This window comes from Tetrao urogallus (genome assembly GCF_951394365.1).
Source record: "Tetrao urogallus genome assembly, chromosome: 15".
Lineage (NCBI taxonomy): Eukaryota > Metazoa > Chordata > Aves > Galliformes > Phasianidae > Tetrao > Tetrao urogallus.
The window spans coordinates 8,404,154-8,425,272 of NC_136828.1; the positions used below are offsets into that span (position 1 = coordinate 8,404,154).

At 53.0% G+C, this 21,119-nt stretch overlaps 1 protein-coding gene across 1 annotated transcript; it reads right to left on the bottom strand.

Moving 5' to 3' along the window:
- Nucleotides 1–11,657: 11,657 nt before the first annotated feature.
- On the bottom strand, nucleotides 11,658–15,949 carry AQP8 (aquaporin 8; the record flags this gene model as incomplete). Its single annotated transcript, XM_079543102.1, has 5 exons — nucleotides 11,658–11,700; nucleotides 11,913–12,047; nucleotides 13,223–13,437; nucleotides 14,069–14,195; nucleotides 15,735–15,949. 5 exons carry the CDS (start codon nucleotides 15,947–15,949, stop codon nucleotides 11,658–11,660), a joined length of 735 nt encoding a protein of 244 aa, XP_079399228.1.
- Nucleotides 15,950–21,119: the final 5,170 nt, after the last annotated feature.

The following is a 21,119-nucleotide window of genomic DNA, read 5'->3' on the forward strand; positions in this document are numbered from 1 at the left end:
GCTGCGCTGCGGGCGCCGGGCTGGGCTGGGCTGGGCTCCACCCGGCTCGGCTCAGCTGCGGGGCTCGGCGGCGCTCAGCACCTCTGGCTGCAGCTGTGGCGGGAGGCAGCGACACACACCCGGCGGTGCCCCGCCCCCTCATCTACATATCACCTCAGCCCCGCCCTTCATCTGCATAACAAGCCCCGCCCTCTAACAACAGACCCCGCCTCCCGCTCGCCCCTCTCGACTCAAGCCCCGCCCCCAAGCCCCCGCTTTGCATGCTGATAACATCGGGGTCGATGCGCGAGTGGGCGTGGCCCAACGGGGCTCCGCCCATGCGTTGATTTGCATACAGCACCTGCATCCCGGACCGCGGCCCCGCGCCCAGGGGCGCCTCCTCGGCCCGTGCCGTGCTGCGGGCAGGGACGGGGCGAGCGTGAGTCACTGGGCTGTGGCACGCAATAACAGCAGAGCCAGTAACTACGGTATATAAGAATCCACAGGGAAATCCTGGCTTCAGGTCACTCGCAGGAGGCACCTATGCTGGGTGATGAATGCTTGCTGCAGAGCTGGCAGGAAAACTGCTGTTCCCAAACTCAAAAGCTTTACAGCACTAAAGCCAAGATCGTTTGTTCTGCCCTGATTTCCTGCACAATGTGAGCCAACAGCAGCCCGGGAAGGGGGGATGCAAAGCTCAGGAGTGCACCTAGGATGATTTCAGGACTTATAGTACAAACAATAGCACTTCAAAAAATTACGGTGCTATTACAACTCCAACGATAGCCTCATTTTCACATCTCACCGAAGCCTCCAGGTCAACTCTCATCCCATACCAACCACCTCCTCACCCCCTGCCCGTGGCACTACAGAGAGCTCCCCACCCCCCTCCCCCCACCAGAGTTACCCCTTCAGCTCTCCTCGTGCCAGCCCCATGCACTGAGCCTGCTCTGGGAGCATTAAATCATAATGGAAGGCAGCTTTACCAAAACATAACAGCTATGACTGTGACTGCCCCTGCCCTGCCTTGTCTCAGCCCTCCTGCCCACACGCTCTTGCTCCAAAGAATGCCCCCAGAGCTTCATGGAATTTGGTGCCCAAGAGGGCACCAGAAATAGACCCAGAGCTGCTATTATGCAGCTGTTTAAAAAGCTCCATTATAATCATAAACGCAGAGCTGACCTGTCCTGCTGGTAGTGTCTTTCCATAAGCAGACAGCTTGTTACTAACACCCAGCACCCTGCGATCTTAATGCTAAGGAGGGGAGACAAATTGCAGGTGTCCCTCTCCATGCAGAGCTTTTGTCCCAGGGAGGTGCAGAGACGTTCCTGGCTGCTGGCTGGAGGCGGTGCAGCTGCGGGGCCCCTGATTGAGGCCCGGGCCCATTCATGGAGCTTTGCACATGGAAATCTTCACAACAGAAATAGCTTTTTATGCATGCAAAGGAATGGGAGGAATAAGAAAAATAATAACAGGTCATTTTGATGCTTTTCCTGTGTACTCTTGTAAAGGAAACTGGTGTATAATCCTAAGTGCACGCTGCACTTAGCATGTAGCCATGCCAAGCTAAATTCTGCTCTTTTTAACTGTGCTTTGCTATTTCTTCTTTGTTGTTCTTTTAATGCATGTACCCATTTTCCAAACACAGCCCTCATAGCAATTGTATATGAAACCCAGCAGCAGCAGGAACCACGGAGATGTCTTTAATTTCCCCATACAATCACTGATAATCATGTCAAGTATTCACATTCAAGCTTTCCTCCTTCTGCCGAGCCTCAAAACAAAAGCCAGGTATGGTTTCTGCTTTCAGGAGGCTGCTTTCTTTTTTCTCATTTTCCCTTACTTTACTGTTTTCATTATTCAACACACTGAGATTCATGTTATATTAAAAATGGGACTTCCAAAGCCATAGTGATTTCCACAGGAGCTGGGTTCTCAGATCCCCCATACACCAAGAACACGTCGGGCTGAGCATCCACGCAGCTCCTTCATAAGAAAATTACCGTATTTATTAACGCAAGTAAAGCCCTCAGAGGTGCAAGGAGAGGATGAGCACATGGACAGAACTGAACCAACGCTCTCACAGTAGTGCAATGCATGGAGCAGAGGCAAGCACAGCAGAGTTCATTCCCATTCCCATAAACCTGCAGTTTTATGGAATCTTCCAGACAGAGCAGAGCCAGCAGTGTAGCCCTACACCTCCCTGAGCTGGAGCTCAGTGCTCCCCAAAGGATCTTGCACACAGGAGGCAGACAAGGTCCTGACCAACCCCTATGGCATGGGGACACTGTGCCAGCTGTGCCCAGATCAGTTCCCTCTAAGTAAATCCAATGAGGCTGACAGCAGATTTTCTCATTTTCTCAGTGCATGTTTCTTAGGAACCTAAATCCCCCACAGGAAGCAGGTGGAGGAAGAGTGGAGCTCTAATGAGATATAAAGGTGCCTCAGCAGCCCCTGTGTGCTGTGCGGATGCCGTCTCGCCCTGCGCCGTGCCAGGAAACCCAACACAGGGATGGGCTCCAGTTGCCTGTGACCCTGAGGATGGCTCCTGCTGGCCCCAGCTCTGGGGGGATTTAAGCAGAGTTTTAAAGTCTCTCGCCTCAGGTTGTCCATGCAGATACCTCCACACACTGTGTTCTTCTTTAGGACATCATCAGCCTTTGGAAGTGCCTCCCATTACTCTCAGTCACAGAGCTGCAGGTGGGTTCTGACCTGGTACCTGGGGCCACGTGCCTGCAGCAGTGCTGTGGAGTTTGTGCTGCCCCTGCCAAGTATCCCTGTCCTGCCCCAGTGACACAGGGGGTGAATGGGGGGCTTCCCAGTGCCCAGAGCTCTGTCAGATGCTCTGGGGTTTCCCTTTCTGCTCTCACCATTTTTGCATGTTTCACATCTTGAGGACAAAGAGCAGAGAGAGAAGTGACATTCAAGAGGGGAGAGCCCAGCTTGCACATCCACTGTGGGGAGAGCATCTTCAGCAGAAGCACAAAGCCAAGCGGCCCCAGTGCCAGGACAGGGGCATTATGTAAACCCTGCAGGATCACCAGCAATGGGAGAGCTGTGCAGCCGCAGACACTGCTCCAGTTCCAGACCCCAGCAGCAGTCACCTCACATTCACATCCAGCTCTCATTGCGGCAGGGCAGGCGCAGGAATTGCTGCCTCCTTGGGACCTGCAGGAGAAGCTGTTGGGGCTGCTGAGATGCTTCCAGATCTGCTCAGAGGAGGGGGCTTCAAAGGCTTCTCCCCCACTACAGCACACTCTCAGCAGCTTGTGCCCCATTTCCAGGCTCTCCCACCAGCCCGTGTTGTTCTGCTGGAACTCACAGCACCCACAAGCATACGGGGCAGAGGGACACAGAGCTGCTGGGCTGCTTGGTGAGCTGCTTCCTAGCTTGGTGTGGATGTGCAACATTCCTCCCATCACCGCTCAAGGCACAGCACATTGCAGATAAATAAATGCAATGAGGAAAGCCTGCAAATCTCTATCTCTCTTTGGGTCTCCAATTTGGGCAAGGGGCAGGGACAGCAAAGCTGCAGAGGGAGTGCTCCAGACCTCCACACATGGGAAGTGTCATTCCCGCTGGGACCGTGTGGTTCAGAGCATCACAACCACAGTTGGGTGGTTTAAATATTTCATATTCCTCTCTGCTGGGTTTTCAGGAAGAACAAATTAATTCTGTTTCATATACCCAAAAGTGGCTCACATCAAACCGCCTTCCTGCACCGTTGCTTAAACAAAGTTAGTGGTAAAATCCTTTGGGTTTTGCTGCCTGTTTCCAAATCCATTTGATCAATAACTGGCTTTCATATCCTCTGACTGTAAGAGGGCTAGCAGGCATCGCTCCTTGCCGTTGATTCAAACCGCGGGGATTTTCCACCGCCTTGGGAGAGGGGTGAGCACACAATTGAGCCTGTGTTGCACAGGAGTGCTCCTGCTTCCCAGTGTGCCAAGGAGAGCGGGGCAGACCCGCAGCCCCAGCACACTGCTGCCTTTGGAGCTGCTCACTGCCGCTGCCCTGCAACACGAGCTTCTCCCAGCCCGCCTCCTGGCTCCGCGTGCACGGTTCATCGCCTTGCTCAGAAGAATTGTCTGATCGTGAGTTATTCTCCCAGCCCTGCCAGGAGCCCAATTTAAATAACAATGAGGCTCGGTTACAGGCGGCAGGTCTGATCCCAGCGCACGCTGACTTCTTCATTAAGCTTTGCCTCGCGAGGGCTTTCCCTGCAGCCGAGCCATTGACTGCGAGCATCGCTCACAGCCGCCGTGCCGGTGGCACCCTGAGCCAGCAGAGCCCGCAGTATCACGGTGCCATGCTGCAGGGTTTGGTGCCAGCCTGGGGAAAAGCCTTAAACCCTGATGGAAACCCTGAGACGTTCCTGTCGTGGCCTTGGCCTTGGCCCATCCCTTATTTTCCACCAGAAATTACTGCAGCATAAAGGTGGGGGCACAGAGGAGAGCAGGACCAGGCACACCCTGTTCTGCTGTCCCGTCCTGTGCTGGAGAGTGTTCTCTGGTCTTGGGGCCGTGATGGCACAGCTGCACGCACAGAGCTTCCAATGCAGCAACGTGCAGAACTAGCACTGGGCTGCTGACCCCACAGCTCAGATGCCACCAACACCATTTACACCCACTGTTGGTGGGAGCTGGGCAGGAACGCTTTGCTCTCCATTGAGGGACCTGATAGCAATCCCCAGGCCACAAATGTAAAGTCAAACAAAAGCTGTGGAGGAAAAGCAATAAAAAGTTTGTGAAAACAGAACAACCTACCTGATGGTGAATTTCCAGAAATATTTGAAATGTTTCAGCAATAAATAAATATATAAACCAAAAAACAAAACAACAACAACAACAAAAAACCCAAACCACACAGAAAGAACTGCTGCTTTCCTAATTTAGAAATCAAAAGAATTTTTGAATGGAAAACATTTGCATGGGGTTTTTACTGCTCTCAAACAAAATGACTGACTCGATTTGGACAGGAGCACAGTGCTTATCTGGCTGCTTTCAAGTCCAATTTGCTCCAGACAGCACTCCGGGCAGGCACTAAGCACACCAAGCTCCTGACTTTGGTTTCTGCCCCCCTGTGTTTTGTGGCTACCATCAACCATGCACTCATTGCACCCAGACTATGTGACAATGACTCCCAGCCCCACGGTTCCTGGTGACAGCCCAGAGCTGCACACTTTCTCCCTTCATCTTCCCAACCCCTCCTGTAGATCCACGTGCTTCCACACGCCAGGCCCCAAGCACAGCCCAGGAGATCCCCTCGCTGGCAGGGGAAGGGCCATCCTGCCACGATTTCCCCTGATCTATTTGAGGTGGAATCTCCTCCTCTGAATGCTGGGCTGTCAGCGGGTATCTGAACATAATTAAATCCTGCTGCTTCTTCAGATGTCCTTGGAAGTCGTATGCCTGACCTATTTCTGATGCATCTCTGTAGCTGTCCTCCAAGCCTCCCCAGCCACGCAGCAAACGAGCTCTGCCTTTGCCAGGGCACTGCCCCTGTTTGACGTTCTCTATGGTTTAATGACCAAACAGTAAAAGCTATTGACACAGGCTGTGATTAATACACCCAGTGGGAAAAGCAAAAGGCAGCACTGCATGGTGGGCAGGAATGATGGCCAGGCAGGGCTGCACAGAGCTGGTCCCCGCCTGCCTGCCTCTGCCTTGGTTGGTGTCAACACGCATCCCTGCGCCCTGTGCATCCCTTCATCTCATACATCCCTGTGCTTCGCACATCCCTGTACTCCATGCATCCCTACACCTTGCACATCTCTGCAACTGTCAGCCTCTGCACCAGATGGGTGGGAGGTACAGAGGGGTGCAGGGCAGGGTCGCATGACGGTGCTTCACCCCTCTGTGTGCCCAGGTAGGAGAGGGGCCCTGCGCTCGTTACATAAATAGGCTTTTGCTGTGCTCATCAATGTCATGAAACCCCACCCTGATTACTGATATCACTGTTCCCATGGCAACAGAAGCGCTGCAAAAAAAAGGAAGAATGGAGATGAAGAAAGGCACAGGGAGGGGGAAGGGACAGCAGTGCCTAGAGGGCCCATACCAACCTAGGATGGTCCCTGGGGTTGGGGTGGGCTGGTGGGATGCTCAGCAGTGTGGGGACCACCACAGCCCCCATGGGGACCTTAGCACTATCCCACTTCCTTTAGTCCCAACATGACTTTATCCATCTCAAATACTCAGAAACCCAATATCATCTATTCGATCCCCTCTGCCTGTCTGTGGCTACATTCTGAGACATTTTATACACGTCCAGGGTAGCTGGAAAAGCTTTTTTTCCCCCTCAAGCCTGAGTCCCTAAATCCTCACGTGATCCCAGGACCTGGGAATAACATCAGGAGACAGACAGCAAAGCAGCCAGAGGTGGGTCCTTTCAGCCATTATCCCATTCCTGGGATAACTGCAGAACAGACAGACAAAAGCAGCCAGCAGAACCCCGCCAGAGTGAAAGAAGGTCTTGCAGCTCAGCATCCCCTACCCAGCCTTCCCACATCCTCTTTTTGAAGAGCTCCAGTGGGGCTGGGAGCCCAGTATGGGCACTGCTGTCTGTGCCCCGCTCCGTTGCCATCCGCCCAGGGCTGTCCTGTGCCGTCATTCATGCCGTGGTTTTACAGAGGAGGAGGAAGCCACGCCGGAACCAAGGTGCCAATTACTCTTTCATTAACAGCCGATGTATTTCTCTATCAGCCCTCTGCTTCTCTGTACAATGTTGATCATTTTGATGGAGCATTTGTTTTAATTTCCTAAATGAGGAAGCAATCTTGTAAATATTGTGCAGTAATTAAAATGGCTATTTATTGTGCAGCATTCTGCCTGCTGCCAGCACACACTCCGATTAGCATTCCCCTCCAACCGAGCCTCTGCTCCCACCCGTCCTCAGCTTGAGGGGAGCCCCACACAGAGACCTGCAGGCAAGCACCACCGTGTCCATCCACCTGTCCGTCCACCCATCCATCCTTCTGTCCATCTGGCTGCTTGCTGCTGAGACACAGCCAGAAGTTTCATGCCCTCCAAAATCCAACCTGGCAGCAGCAAACAGCAACCCTTGTTTCTGCAAACCCATTCCTCAGGTTGAAGGTCGACAGTGGGATTGTCCGCTATGGGGACAAATTAGGAATGTGGTTTAGAAGAAAGGGATGCAGTGATTTCTGTCATCCCATGCCACCCGCCCTATGGCCACCACTGCCACAGCCTGGGATGGATTGCATGGTCACACAGACAGCTCTGCAGCCCAAGCCTATGGCTACACAAAGCTTAGAGAATTGCCAAGTTTTCTCTGAGATGGTTCAAAATCCTCCTCCTGGGTCTCCATGGTGACCAGAAGCAAGGGCTGGCTCTGTGTGCTGGGGGGCAGTAGCTGTGCCCCAGGGAGCTCTGGGGACCAGGGATGGGCAGGGGGTACCAGGGCTTTGGAACCTCTAGTACTGGGGTCATGCTTGTGCAGGCTGAGGAGTTATGTGCCTGAACCTCATCACATCTGCATAAGTGCAAATTAGTAGCTAAGGCTTTGCCTGATGTGGTTTCTGTTTACAGAGAGGAAATAATAAACAATCACAATAAAAAGAGCTGAAAGAAAAAAAAAAAGAAAAGTAGTATTACTTGAAAATAAAACTCTATCTGAACCCTTTTTAAAAACCCTGCAAAATAAAAATCTTCCCAGCTCGAGCAATGCTGAGTAGAGAAACACCTCAGGGTCAGGGAGTGGGGCTGGAGGCACCATGCAGGCAGGAAGAGGGGCTCAGGGGGAGTTGGGCCCACAGAGCTGCACTCATGCGGAGGAGACCCCAGCCCCCGTTCCCCCAGGAGGCTGCTACCAGCTGCTCCCCAGGGAGCCCGAGTGGGCTGCGATGACAGAAAGTGAAAAGAAATTAAAGATCAATAGAATGAGAAGAAAAAGCAGAAGTGGGGGTGGGAAGCAGAGCGGTAGCCACCCCCCAGCCCCGCTTCCTTCCATCTAGGACCTCTCATGCCCTCACACGGGGTCCCAGGGCAGAGATCCTAGAGCTCAGCTGGGGATGCCACTGCTGCTCCAAGCAGATACCACCTCAGCACCCCACACCCAGCTGTGGGCCCCCGCAGTGCTCTGTGCACAATGCTGAAGCTCGTTAGGGCTCTTTGCATACACGCTAATCAGCAGGGAGCCTGCTCTGGCATTTGTTCCTTGGTCCCCAGCTGCAGACCAAATAGAACAGCACAGGAGCACACTCCCTGGCCTCAGGCACCGAATGGGTACAGCAACAAAGGGCACCAGCCCAGCCCTGCCCTGCTCAGACCTGCGGTGAGAGCTCTCCCAATGCACACTGCAGACTCCCACTCCCTTTCCCATTGCCTCTCTCCCCATCTCCTACATACAGATACCAGCTCACGTACAGTGCCAGCCCCACATGTCGTCACCCACCTCCACCATCCCCTGTGTCCCCGTGCTGGTGCCCACACAACCACCGCCATCCTCACCCCCAGCACGGCCTGGCCCAGCAGTCAGCAGCCATGGGTGCTCCCCAGCTCCCAGGAGCTGAGTGCTTTCAGGGATGTGCCAGCTGAATGCCAGCAGCCACAGCTCCTAGCAGCACTCTACCTACTGCAGCGGTGCAGGACGCAGAGGTGAGCACAGCCCTGCTGCTCCTGCAGCCTCATTCAGCAGCACAGAACATTCTTCTACAGAAATCTGCACATCCTGAGCAGGGCAGGAGGGTGCTCACTCCTGTGCCATAGCACTCAGCCACAGGACAAAAGGTAAGCACAGCACTCCTCTGCTGTGGGGCTGCTCATTAAAGCCCTCCGCCCTCCTTAGCAAATGCAGCTGTGTTTGCTGCAAGGTGGGAAGCCCTGTCCCAGGTGGACATAACAACCAAACCAACCTGGTTGGTCCTGACTCAAGGACAAAGGACAGCTGCCCCGATCCCACTGCCAGCCTCTATCCCTGCTGCTCAGCCTCGCTGCCATGTGTTGCTTTGCACTACCATGTATTGCTTTGCTCTGCCATGTGTTGCATTAGCACTGGGATCCCCTGCTCTGCTGCTCAGCTCCCCTATTTCACCATCCCCATCCTTGCAGCTGTTGTGGTGCCGAGAGGTCTGAGAGGCAAGGAGGCACTGAGCCACATTAGCTGGCTCATTAATTCACACATCTGTGTGGAGCAGCTCAGCCCTGCAGTGCGGTGCCAAATCCCAGCAGCTGTGCCCTGTGCAGCCACCAGCCACCAAAAAAGTGTCATCAGCACAGGCAGAAAGCATGGCTGCCAGCAGCTCCACACTGCTGCTGGGAAACTATTTGGTCCGAAAATGCAGAGTGCTTACACCTGCCCCAGGACAGAGCAGCTCCTAGTGCTAGGATTGCAGAGAGGAAAAGGCCAGTGCAAAAAAGTGAAAACTTGTGCTTAATGGGAGAGCAGCAGTGCTGGGGAGCGGTGTGGGGACAGCCTGGGGACACCCTCCTGATGGGCACCAGGAGCTTCGCAGCCAGCATGCAGGGCTCTGGCTGTGCTGCAGATCCACGCACCGTTAAATGCAGTGCAGACCCATGGCCAGGCCTGATGTGGAATTAACTGAATGGGAATGAGATGTATTTTATGTCCTTAAAGCACATTAAGTGCTTGGAAGTTAATTGGTATTGAATTAGCATAAATTAAGCTCTTTAATAATAGTCAGGGAAAAACAACATGTATTACGGATGCTTTATTAAAAGTCACCCTGACAAATCAAAAATGAGTGCGCCGAACGCATCAACAGCAGAAAGGGGAAGGACATGAGGATGTCCACAGGTGCACTATGGAGCAGGGGTGCAGCACAGCTCCCGCGCAGCAGCAGCTGCAGCTATAACTGTGCTTCCTGCGGATGCCACGGGCCGTGTTTCCTCCCGAAAGAGGAAGGTGGTCGCTTGCTCACCCCGGCGGCCGCAGGCGCGCTTCGGCTGAGCTCTGCCCCGAGCAGCGCAGACGGCTCCCAGTGCCCACGGTGCCCCCCAGCCGCAGCCCCACAGCCCGGGGAGTCCTCGCGGTTGCCTTCGCTGTTTGCTCCGGCATTTTTTGCAGCGTTGCCATGACGACGGTCCCGGTGACATCTGCGCGCTGTTTGTCTCCTAGCGGGTTGCAGCACTTTCCTTCCCGAGCACGCAGCCTCCTCGCCCAGCTCACCTGGGCCGGGGCCGTTCCGGTGGGGCCTTTCCTCCCTCCAGCCTCACTCTTTTCGCAATAAAAAGCACGGCTCTGTGTACAAGCGTGTGCGCATGTGTGGGTCATTTCCTTGACTGAAAATAGCGAGTGAGCTGAAAATAGTGAGATGCACTGGAAAGGATTCTGCCAGACCCATGGGGACGGCGGGGAGCTGGAAGGAGCTCCTTCCCTGTGCCAGGTGCTGCGGGGCCATTTCTGCCCAACCCCATTGGTTTTCCTCTTCTGGTGCTGTGTCCCAGCCCATCTTATGCGGTTTCCCCCATGATCCCCACAGAAATGCTCCTGTCTGTCCCCATTCCAAGTGTGGCACTGCATCCCCAGGACGACCCCTTCGCCTGGGCACCTCATAGCAGTGCTTGTAGGAGAACAGCATCAGACACTGATTGGAACCTCAGCCACTTCTGCTACCCCCCCTCCCCCAGACAACGCTGCCTTCCTCGGATGTGCTCAGAAACCTCCAGCCGTGTTTAAAAGTTTGCAAAATTCAGAACAACAAAAAGCTCTCCTGGGAGGGACTGCAGAATGGCTGTGTGCTGGTGTCATTGCTGTGCAGAGCCTGCCAAGATGTGGGAGGGGTCACTGCCAGCACCTCCATCCCGAGAGGCCAGGGTGATTTAGGGATGGGGATAGATCCCCAGTGTGCAGATGTTGGCACTGGCTGCTCTCCCCATGCCAGCTGTTATCTCAGAAATCATGTATTTCTGCCAGCAGCCAGTGTGGGCTTCCCTCCCATTCCCATTTCCCTTTTTGTTCAGCATGCCGAGAAGCCTCCAAAAACTGCATCCAGGCTCCTAGCATGCAGCTGCAGGGGCAGTTCTGTTGGCACAGACTGCAAAATAATGTGGACATTGCAGAATCTTTAGCCAGTGTCCGTCCATGTGCACCACAGCCACACACAGCACAGCCACACGCAGCACAGCCACACGCAGTGCAGCACAGCTACATGCAGCTCAGTCAGGTTCCCTGCACAGCAAAGAGTACCAGGTGCATGCAGGGGAAAACTGAATGCTGCACAGTCTATGGGGGGAACAGCAGAAATGCAGGACAACATACTGCATGAGTGGGCAGAGGGTGTTGGTGCCCCCAGCATGTTTGGAGCTGGGAAGCTCCCAGCATGTGCACACTCCTTAAATAATAGTCATAAACAATATAGGAATCAATTGGTGTCAGCACTGGGGGGCACGTGTTGCTTTACTCAGCTTTGTGCCAATCGTATGGAGGTAACAGCAGCTGCTCTGCTCAGCAACCAGTAGCTCTCACAGCCCCCGGGGGAGCAGAGGGGCCCAGGAGCAGCCTAGCAGCAGTGGTACAGAGCTGCCAGCCACAGCCACATGCTGCACCTGTAGCATGGAGCCGTGCAGTCTCACAGATGCCAGGCACAGCCCTGCAGGACAGACGTGGTGCATGGCCAGGGCACGGCAGTGCCATCCCAGAGTGTCTCAGCAGTGTGCTCAGCAGGAGGTGCCAGGGTTGTGTTGTGTTGTTGTGCAGCCTTACTTCAGGAACAGGCGGATCTCCCGGCCACCAATCACAAACCTTGCAGGAGGGAAAAGAAATTCAGGGTCAGCATCTGCACTGTTGTGGCGTGCATAGGGAACACAGAGTGCGGTAGCTCAGCACCAGCCCCATGGGGAGATGCAGATGAAGCCAGCGGACATGCCAGGCTTGGAAGCAGCAGAGGGGCAGGGGCTCTGCTGCAGGACAGGATGGTGAGCAAGAGAGGGCAGCCTTGCTGCAGCACCACGTACCTCATCAGTATGCTGCAGATCAGGCAGCCGATCACAGGCCCGACCCAGTACACCCAGTGGTAGAGCCAGTAGTTGGTTATCACAGCTGGCCCAAAGGCTCGAGCAGGGTTCATGCAGGGTCCGGATACGGAACCCCTGAAAAAGGAACAAATGACATGAGCTGCTCCTCAGAGTGTGGAGCAGTTCCCATGTCCTGCGTCCATTTGCAGGGATGCTGGCAGGGTGTGAAAGCTGCTGAGCCCATTTTGGGGCTCACCCAGTGCTCAGCTATTAACCAGAGAATGCTCTGTGCTGTGCGCAGGTAGCAGAACAGTGCAGGAGAGACAACAGCATTCACAGCTTAAAAAAACTGCAACAGATAAATATTTGCACATGAGGTTTGAGCGATGTTGAAATAAGAGCTCTGAATCCCGCTAGAGGGGGCACTGCCTTAACCAAACAATTCATTAACATTCAGAATTATGTGTGCTGGTTATCTAGGTGCAGTGCCAAAGGACTCAGGCTGCTCACCCTTAGAGCCAGCCCACAGCTGAGCCTGGAAGCGATTCCAGCAGCTGTGAAAATACACACTGAGGAGCTGCCCTTGTTTGCTCAGGGCTTCCTACTGTCAGTACTGCCGGGGTGGCTGCTTACTTTTGTCAGCCCGTATCAGGTAATTGCAGAGGCTGGTGCAGCATGAGGTGTCCATGTGCTGAACTCAAGTCTCCGGCCTCCCTGACACATTTCTGGGGTGTGCCCAGCAATTCGCATCTACCAGTGCCAGTAGACCAAGTGTCTGATCTGCCAGCATCCATGGACATGCTCAGAACCCATCAGTTGTCCTGCCCATAATGCTCTGAGTAGGGCTGCAAGGGGGAATATCCCATCCTATCCCACCTCATCCCATTCTACCGCAAACTATCCCATCCCATCCCATCCCATCCCATCCCATCCCATCCCATCCCATCCCATCCCATCCCATCCCATCCCAAAACCTACCAACTCAAATCATCCCATCCTGATCTACTCAAAACTGTCCCATCCCATCCCATCCCATCCCATCCCATCCCATCTCATCCCATCCCACCCCATCCCATCCTGTTCCTCTCCCCTTACTGGTGCAGAATGCAGCAACTCTATTGCCAATTGGGGTGGCAGTGGGATGCCCTGGTGCTGGGAGCTGGCAGCCCCAGGCTCTGCCCACCACAAGCTGCAGAGAACTATGAGTGGGAGTCCCATTCCTGCAGCCATGGGTCCCATCCTGGCTGCTGCAGACACTGGAGTGGAACTACTAGGGCTTCACCCGCTGCACAGTGGGAACTTGAGCTTACCCCACCATGACGTTGATGACGACTGTCAGGGCGACGCAGACAGGTGCTAGATTGCTCTTGGTTTCCGCATTGACTGCAGTCATGCAGACCACAAGCAACAGGAAGGTGGTCGTGATGATCTCATTGCCCAGTGCTGCGCCGATCTGCTCATTTCCCTGGATGACACCAAAGGCCCCTCCGTGGTTGTTGTCGAAGCTCGCACTGTTTGCCACGGCCTGGAGGGGACACTTGGTTGGTGCTACCCCTCTCCATATTGTTGGCATTACAAACATATGTGCTCACTGTCAGGGCAGCGTGGGCGGGCAGAGTGCTGGGCTAAAGAGGAGCTAATCTCAGCACTTTCCTCCTGCAAGCGAGCCCTAAGCGCCTGGCAAACATAAACTCATTAGCAAAGGCTCATAGCATCTCCAGAGATAATGAGCTGGCTGTGCTCCGTTGGACACGCACAAAGCAAGGGGCTGTGTGGGGCTCAGAGCCCAGGGATGGGCCACACCAGATTCAATTAATGGTACAGAATAGTGTGGCAGGGGAATGCCATGCACCTAAGCAGCTGAAGCTGCAGATGTGCTACGCTCTGCCTTGGGCAGCACCCCTACACCAGCACCCAGCCCAGCTTGGAAGCTTGGAAGAAAGCAGGCACAGCACGCCCTGTGCTCACACAGCACGCTGAAGTGCAGGATCATATGAACATCAGAGCTCTTAATTACACTGAGAACTGGTGCCGTAGTGCCCCTTCCCCACTTCAGCACACACCTGTGGCTGTGCATCAGCACAGGGCAATGTCAGCTCTGGCAGAGTGGGAACACAGTCCTTGAGCCCCAGCGAGCCCCCCTCTGGCATGTGTACCTTTGTCAGGGCAGCCCCTAAGATCCCTCCGCAGAGCTGGGCAATAATGTATGGGATGACCATGATGTGTTCCATCTTGCCGATCAGCCATATGGCCAGAGACACGACAGGGTTGATATGAGTTCCACTGTAAAGGAAAAGAAGAGTCAGCGTGGGGTTCACCCTAAATGGCAATGAAAAAATGAAAAAGCAGGCTCTGCCTGCTGCCTTGCCCCCACTGCCCTCCTCAGTGCGGTGTGAGTGCTGCACTCACTATGGGCTGGAACCATGAATATGTTTTTAGCACTTATAAGAATGTGCTGTGCACTGCAGGGGAGCAAAATCCGGCTGTTTCTGTTCTCTGCAGTTGCTATTTGGAGAAGCAGCAACTCCAGATGGGATATGCAGACCCTTCTAAAGCACATGCAGAGAATCAGCTGCCACGGCACATTTTGAAAAGTGGTTTTGGAGCTCAGGAAACCACCAGGTCCTTCCAGGAGCAGCAAGGGGGAAGTGTGCATAAACCTCTTCTGTGCACGATATTTTGCAGTGTTGCAGGCTGGGGATGAGCCAAGCCCTGGCCTCTGTGCTGCTCTTCTGCTCAGCTGCACAGCATGGCACAGCATTGCACAGCACAACATGGCATGGCTCAGCATGGCATAGTGCAGTGCAGTGCAGTGCAGCTCAGCACAGCATGGTATGGCTGCAGGTTTCCCTTGCTCTGAAGCTTCCAGGACACTCTACTCCATGCAGAACACATCTCGCATGAAGGCAGAGGGCAGGGCAAGAGTTGTGCCCTATGTAAAGGACATGACACCACTCTTTCCACAGTCTCCAGCACTGCGCTGGGCAGTGCTATGCCCCAACTCCTATGCAGCAGCAGGCACTCGCCTAGCAATGGGACTCAGATTGTTAATCTCAGAGACCACATGCCAGACAAGATCATATACCTCTGAATTAAGACAGATTATCATGGGACACGCATTAATTAGCAAGTTTCATAACCGATCAGCCCTAATAATAATCGCTGGTGAAGCCGTTGAGTCAGAGCGTCTAGGAGCCCACAGTTATGTCTTATTCTTCAGCTGTAATTAAAATCCAAAGTCGGGTTGTCTCAGTCAGGCCCAAGCAGGAGGGTGCTGTGAGCCCCTAGGCAGGGGCAGCCCCAGGACCCATCCTGAGCTGCACAGATTCAGAGTAGGGAGATGGGGATAGAAGGAAGTGAAGCCCCACAGGGACCCGTTCAGCTTTTCCATCCAGAAAGAAGCTGTGTTTGGGAGTCAAATAGCAACCTATTTCAGTGAACAGCTTTGTCTAAATGTTGCTTCAGAAGAATTGAAACCATTTTTAAATGGAAACCAAGCATTTCCCAGTGCACAGGGGAATAGAACACACAGGTCAAAATGTGTCATCCTGACATTGCTTCAGAAGAAAATGCCAAAGATTTCCCAAGTGATGCTTTTGCTTCAGCTTTGACCTTTTTTTTCTCTCCTTACATTAACAAGAACTAAAATCAGAATGCTGCAACCAAAGCCAGAATGCTGAACCTCCCCCAGACCCAGAACCTCGCTCACAACCATTAACCAAGTGGCATGGTGCACCTGGGGATGCTCCTAGGGAAGAAGGGACCCCAGGGCTGTGTGATAGGAGAGCCATGAGCACATCCTGGGGGTCAGCAGCCCCTTACCTGATGTTTTCCAGGCTGACAACAATGGGCACGATGGACAACCCGTGCACCAGCGCTGGCTGCATCGTCCCAGTGGTTCCTGCGTCCTCCACAACTGACATGCAGCCGATGAAGACGAAGGCTGCAGTGCCCAGCAGCTCAGCGAAGAAGGGCAGCACGTAGCGCTCGTACCAGTTCTGCTTGGCCGGCGGGCGCTCGGAGTCCACCATCTCCATCTCTTCTTTGGTGGAGGACTGCCCACACAGCACGAGGGGGGCTGGAAGAAAGCAACGTCCTGTTAAACAAGGAACACAAAACCCAAATCCCAGCCCCATGTGCAGGGAGCACAGCCTACATCCCAGCAAGCAGCCCGGCAGCCCAGCACAGAATGGCACTGATGCTGTCCCAGGGACACTCACCCTGTGAGAGCTCAACGCTGGTGCTGCCCGACGCCAGCACGGCCACAGAAGGTAGCGGGTGCTGGGGAGCACCGCACAGTCTGAACTGCTACCAAGCTCCCCCTGCCCTGTATATGGAGAGGCTGTGACTGGGAGGCTCAGAAGATGGATTGCATTTGCATTGCTAAATAAAAAAACAGAGAAAAAGGGGCAATAAAGAAGATAGGCCAGCCCCCAGGAATATAAAACGTCTTTATCACCGTCATTCCTCGGTTCAAGGTTTTGCTTTTTTTTTTTTTCCCTTCACCTGGTGGCTTGTTTTTTTTTGTTTTTTTTTTTTTTTATTGGGTTTTTCTTTGCTTATCATTGTTGTTTTAGGTTTTGCTACTACAGCAGAGGACGTGACCCTTCCCACAGTGCATGCTGCATGTACCTGGGATGCCAGCTGCTATTGCTGGGAGGGAGCACATGCGAGGATCCACTGACACTGCGTGCACTGGAGCATGCACTGTTCCAACAGTGCCCTGAGAAACGCAGAGAATGGCCCAGCTCTGCCCACGGAGAATCCAAATCCTGCTCTCCCAGCCAGGGCTGAACTCACTTTAAGAAAGGAGAGCCCAAGCCTAGGATTAAGGCAGAGATTTGGGTATCAGTGCTGTGCTGTGCCTTCATGGCACAGTGCAATTTAGTGCCCTGGAACGTGCATGGATGGGGAGTGCTGGGGCTGAAGCACTCAGGGCAGCAGGTGGGTGCAGTGCACTTGATAAGGGGTGGTTGGGGGCACCTGGGTGGAGGCAAATGGTCCAAAAACCTTCTACTGTCATTACCTACATACTCAGTGAACAAATGGCATTTACTTTGTGTTGCTGCATTAACACTAGTGGGCATTAAGATCTTAAGGACAACATCAGGGAGCGTCAGCACAGAGACCTCACTGGCAGCAGTGTGCCTGGATCCACCTGCAGCTCTAAGAGCTGATGGTGAGCCAGTGTTCACAAGTGCTCCAAAGCCTGCCTACCACACAGAGGATCGCTGGGCACACAGCATAGTCCAAACCCAGGAGAGGGTATGAGGATGCCACCAGCTGCAGCCTGGCAGGGAATGCCGTGCTGCTGCCATCCACACAGGCAGAGAGACAGCTCTGGTGGCATGAGGCCCCAGGGCTGCACCAAGCACTAAGGATGTGTTTATCATCCCGCTGGGGATGGGTGCTGAGCCACCAGGGGATATGTGCTGGGGGCATTTCAGCCCCTTGAGCAATCGTTTCATGTTTGTGATGGGTCATTAAGGATTGGGGCTTACAAGTATTTTTTCTCTTGTAAGCAAGTGTAAAGAACGCCAACGATGTTTTATGGTGTTTTCACAAGGCACTGGGGATAGGAAGGAAATTTCCACTGGTCTGCCTCAGAGGAGCTGCTGTGGCAATGCAGAACAGGGCCAGGCAGCAGGTGAATGGAATCCAGCTTCAGGCACCTCCACAGATTCCCTTCTCTTGCTGAGGTTTGGTTCCCTGCAGACAAAACCTCTTGGCCAGAGCTTATAAAAATCACTAGAATAGCAAAAGTGAGCCAGGGGGTTGGCAGACCCTTGGGCATCCCTCAGACCCCCCTGCACAAACTCATAGCACAGACCTCACGCAGTGCCCCAGCCTGCCAAGTTCCAGCAGGGTCCCAGCATGGAGCCAACCGCTCTGCACGGCTCAGGGCTTCACTGGGAGCGATGTGAACTTGGATAAAAGGAGCACAGAGGCTTGATTCTTGGAGACGCTTATGAGAGGTAACTGCACCACATTCAAATCTCATTTGGTGCTTCTCAAAGTGCTGAATAAAGACAGAGCAATGCAGGACCGGGAGGATGATGGACACTTCTTGGCCACTGTCTTTGCAGCTCAGGCAGCAGCGCTATGCCATCAGGGCAGAGGTCACAGAGTCTTCTTCAGATTTTTCCTAGAAATGGATTGGGAGCACTGGAAGGTCACAGCTCCAAAGTGAAGATTAACTCAGTGTCCTTGGCTTTTAAATATTTACCATTATTGTTAGGCAGTAGGGATGTTTGGCTGAGCCCACCGCAGGAAACGCTCCACGCTCAGACAACAACGCAGCCTGGGCAAGGAGAGCAGCCAGGGAATGGAGCATCACCCTGCTCTGCCAGGCACTCCTGTGCCATCCACACCTCACTGCAGCGATATAAAGGATCTATATTCGTCACTACAAACTGGCCAGAGGTGCTGGATTTCTTTTGTTTGCTCTGAATCCTCTCTCCTGGACTTCCAGCTCTCCAGCACAATATGTTTCACATAACTGCAAGGGGAAAATGCCAAAGGGAATTCCTACGGACAGATTCAGTCCTATCTGAACTCCACCTTAGCAGCCCTTGTGTGCTCACCTGCCACTGTCACACAAAGACACAGCCCCGCTCCTCACACCCTGCACTTCTGTGGGTAAGGTTAAATGCTCGGAAAGAAGGGTCTATTTTGGGGAGCTGAATGCAATCTACACTCACGGGAAAAGGCGTGGGGATAAGGACAGATAAATCTGTTCATATTATCAGACATTTATTTTTGTCCTTGTTTGTGCTTGCACCGATCATATGGATTTCTTAAATAAGTGACAACAGCAACTGTGTCAATCAGTACAGGAAATGATAGTACAAAACAAGCAGTGCCTCAGAAAAACCCTTTTTAAGAGTTGTAGATGGATGTTAGAAGAGTTCTCTATCTATGCAAAGAGGTCTGAATGCATCTTTAGGTCTAGAATTGCCCCCAAAGCATTTTTTTCCTCTTTTCCCTGCTTAATCATGCAGGTCCACAACTTGCTTTTCCATATGAACCACAGAACCAAACCTCAACCACCCAAATACAAAGCAGCACTGAAGCAGACACTAACCAAGAACATACTGCCATCATCTAGCAGCACCCAAACGCAGCGCCAGCTGTGGGCAGAGCCTCTTCATACTGCACTGATATGTTTGATGGGACAGACTTCAGGCTGGATGCCTCTATGAAGTGCAACAAGAGGTGGAGGTGCTGCATGATAGCACCACTGCAATATGGCCGAGCACAGCCAGCATCCATATCCAGCTCTTACAAAGCAATAAAGGAACCCATCTGGCACTGCCTTATCTTGACAGTATTTATCCTGGGGACTGATAATCTAATGATTACACAACTGCTATTGAATGAGAACTTGCAGAATTATTTGCAGCTCGTAGCAGTGACACAGGCAGGCTGACCTCTGCCCACATGCGATCCTGTGGCGTAACAGGGGCACTGGGGATTGCTACAGTAATGCTGGATGGAAATTTCCAAGGGTTCTCACACAGGGGTACTTCGTTCTGTTAGGGACTGATTAGGGGTCAGTTGTGCAGATGCGGAGCAAGGCTGATTATGGAGAGCAGTAAACAGTTATATCTGGATCTTAACCTTGATATTTAACATTAAAATCAATCAAACTCTACCTAGGCAGAAGCCAAACATGGCTGGAAAACCTCTCCATGCTCCTGCCAGAGGTGCTCCTCTCAGTGAATAGCTATGAGGTGCAGCAGAGCTTGTCTGTGCAGAAACCAGCCAAAACACCCATCAGGAACCCATCCCTGTAAAACACATCCTACCAGTGTGAGGCCTGTCTGATGGAGCACAGAGCTGCAGTGAACCACATCCCAAGCCCCTTTATATCAGAAACACATGGCTTGGTGGCTGCACCCTGCTGCTGAGCTCTGGTCCCACACAATAAGTGAGGCAAAGATACGTTATTCCAGAGCCAGGAGATACGCTCTGTGAGAGTGCCTTGCCAAAGTCACGTTTGTTGCATGTGTATTTGCCCATCTAACTCAGAAGAAGCCACCAGGCCTGTCGCGTTGGCACCGGCAGTCAAAGCTGCACAGAACAGCTCCTGCAGTTCAGAAGGCACACTCAGCTTCTGATGCGTTGATGTGTTTTTAAGTCTGAGCTCTCACTGATCACAACATTACCTGTCAGATAACCACCGGGCTTAGATGTGGGCATAGCTGTAGCACTGCACCTTGTCTCTTTTCCCACACGTTCAACTGCCAACACCTTTGATCCAGCTATTTCAGATGCTTTTGGCACATTACTTGGAACTGAGACTTTTGAGGATCGGCACACCTCTGTGGGTGCTTGCCAGCACCAGACCAAGCAGCACCAAGGCCATCAACTGGCCTGGAGCCATGCACAGGCAGAGCAAGGAGGAAACAGGAGCACTGGAAGTAGGGGGAGTCTGGTCAGAGCTGCATGGAGGGTGCCCAACACCACAGGTTGATCATTCATTTACAAGTTCTTATTCTGTGAACAGCAAGGAAGAAAATAGCATCTGCATAAATACACAAGTAGGATATTAGAAAGATGGTAGAGTTAGAAGGAGAATTTTGAGAGATGATCAGAGACAGCTACAGCTCAAAGTCAGCCAGGTTTGCGGCAAGGCTGAGGTGGAGGGGGATGAGTTCTGGTTCCCAGTGGTTGAGCTTCATCTCACAGGCTCACCTGGCAGTGCCTGTGGTGGGGCAGATCCCACATGACTTCTTCCCAAATGATGGAAAGGCCTTTCCAAGTGATAGTGCACACAGTGAGGGCAGAGCAGTCAGGAACCTGCCCAGGTGACAGTGATGCTGATGATCAAAAGGGAATGAAATTCCATTAACTCCACTCACCTGAAGGAAAATGAATTGGAAACACAGCCCAGCTGGCTGAACAACAGACCCAGCACAGCCACATCCCCAAGTGCTGCAGCCAGCTCTGAGCAAGAGGTGAAATATTTACTGCTATCTGCTTCAGAAGCACTACACCATTTCTAAGAAATGGAAAGAACCTACGTGCTCCCAACCTGTAGGCATGCCTTCATAATGCTGTGTCTTCAATCCAGCAAAGGGCTTTGCAAGGCAGCACACACACCCCACAGCAGCACAGCCCTCGTGAGTCACAGATCTGTAGGTGGAAGGGCCTCGCATGCTATAAGCTCATTAAAAGCAAGACAAGCAGCTTAATGGGCTGCAG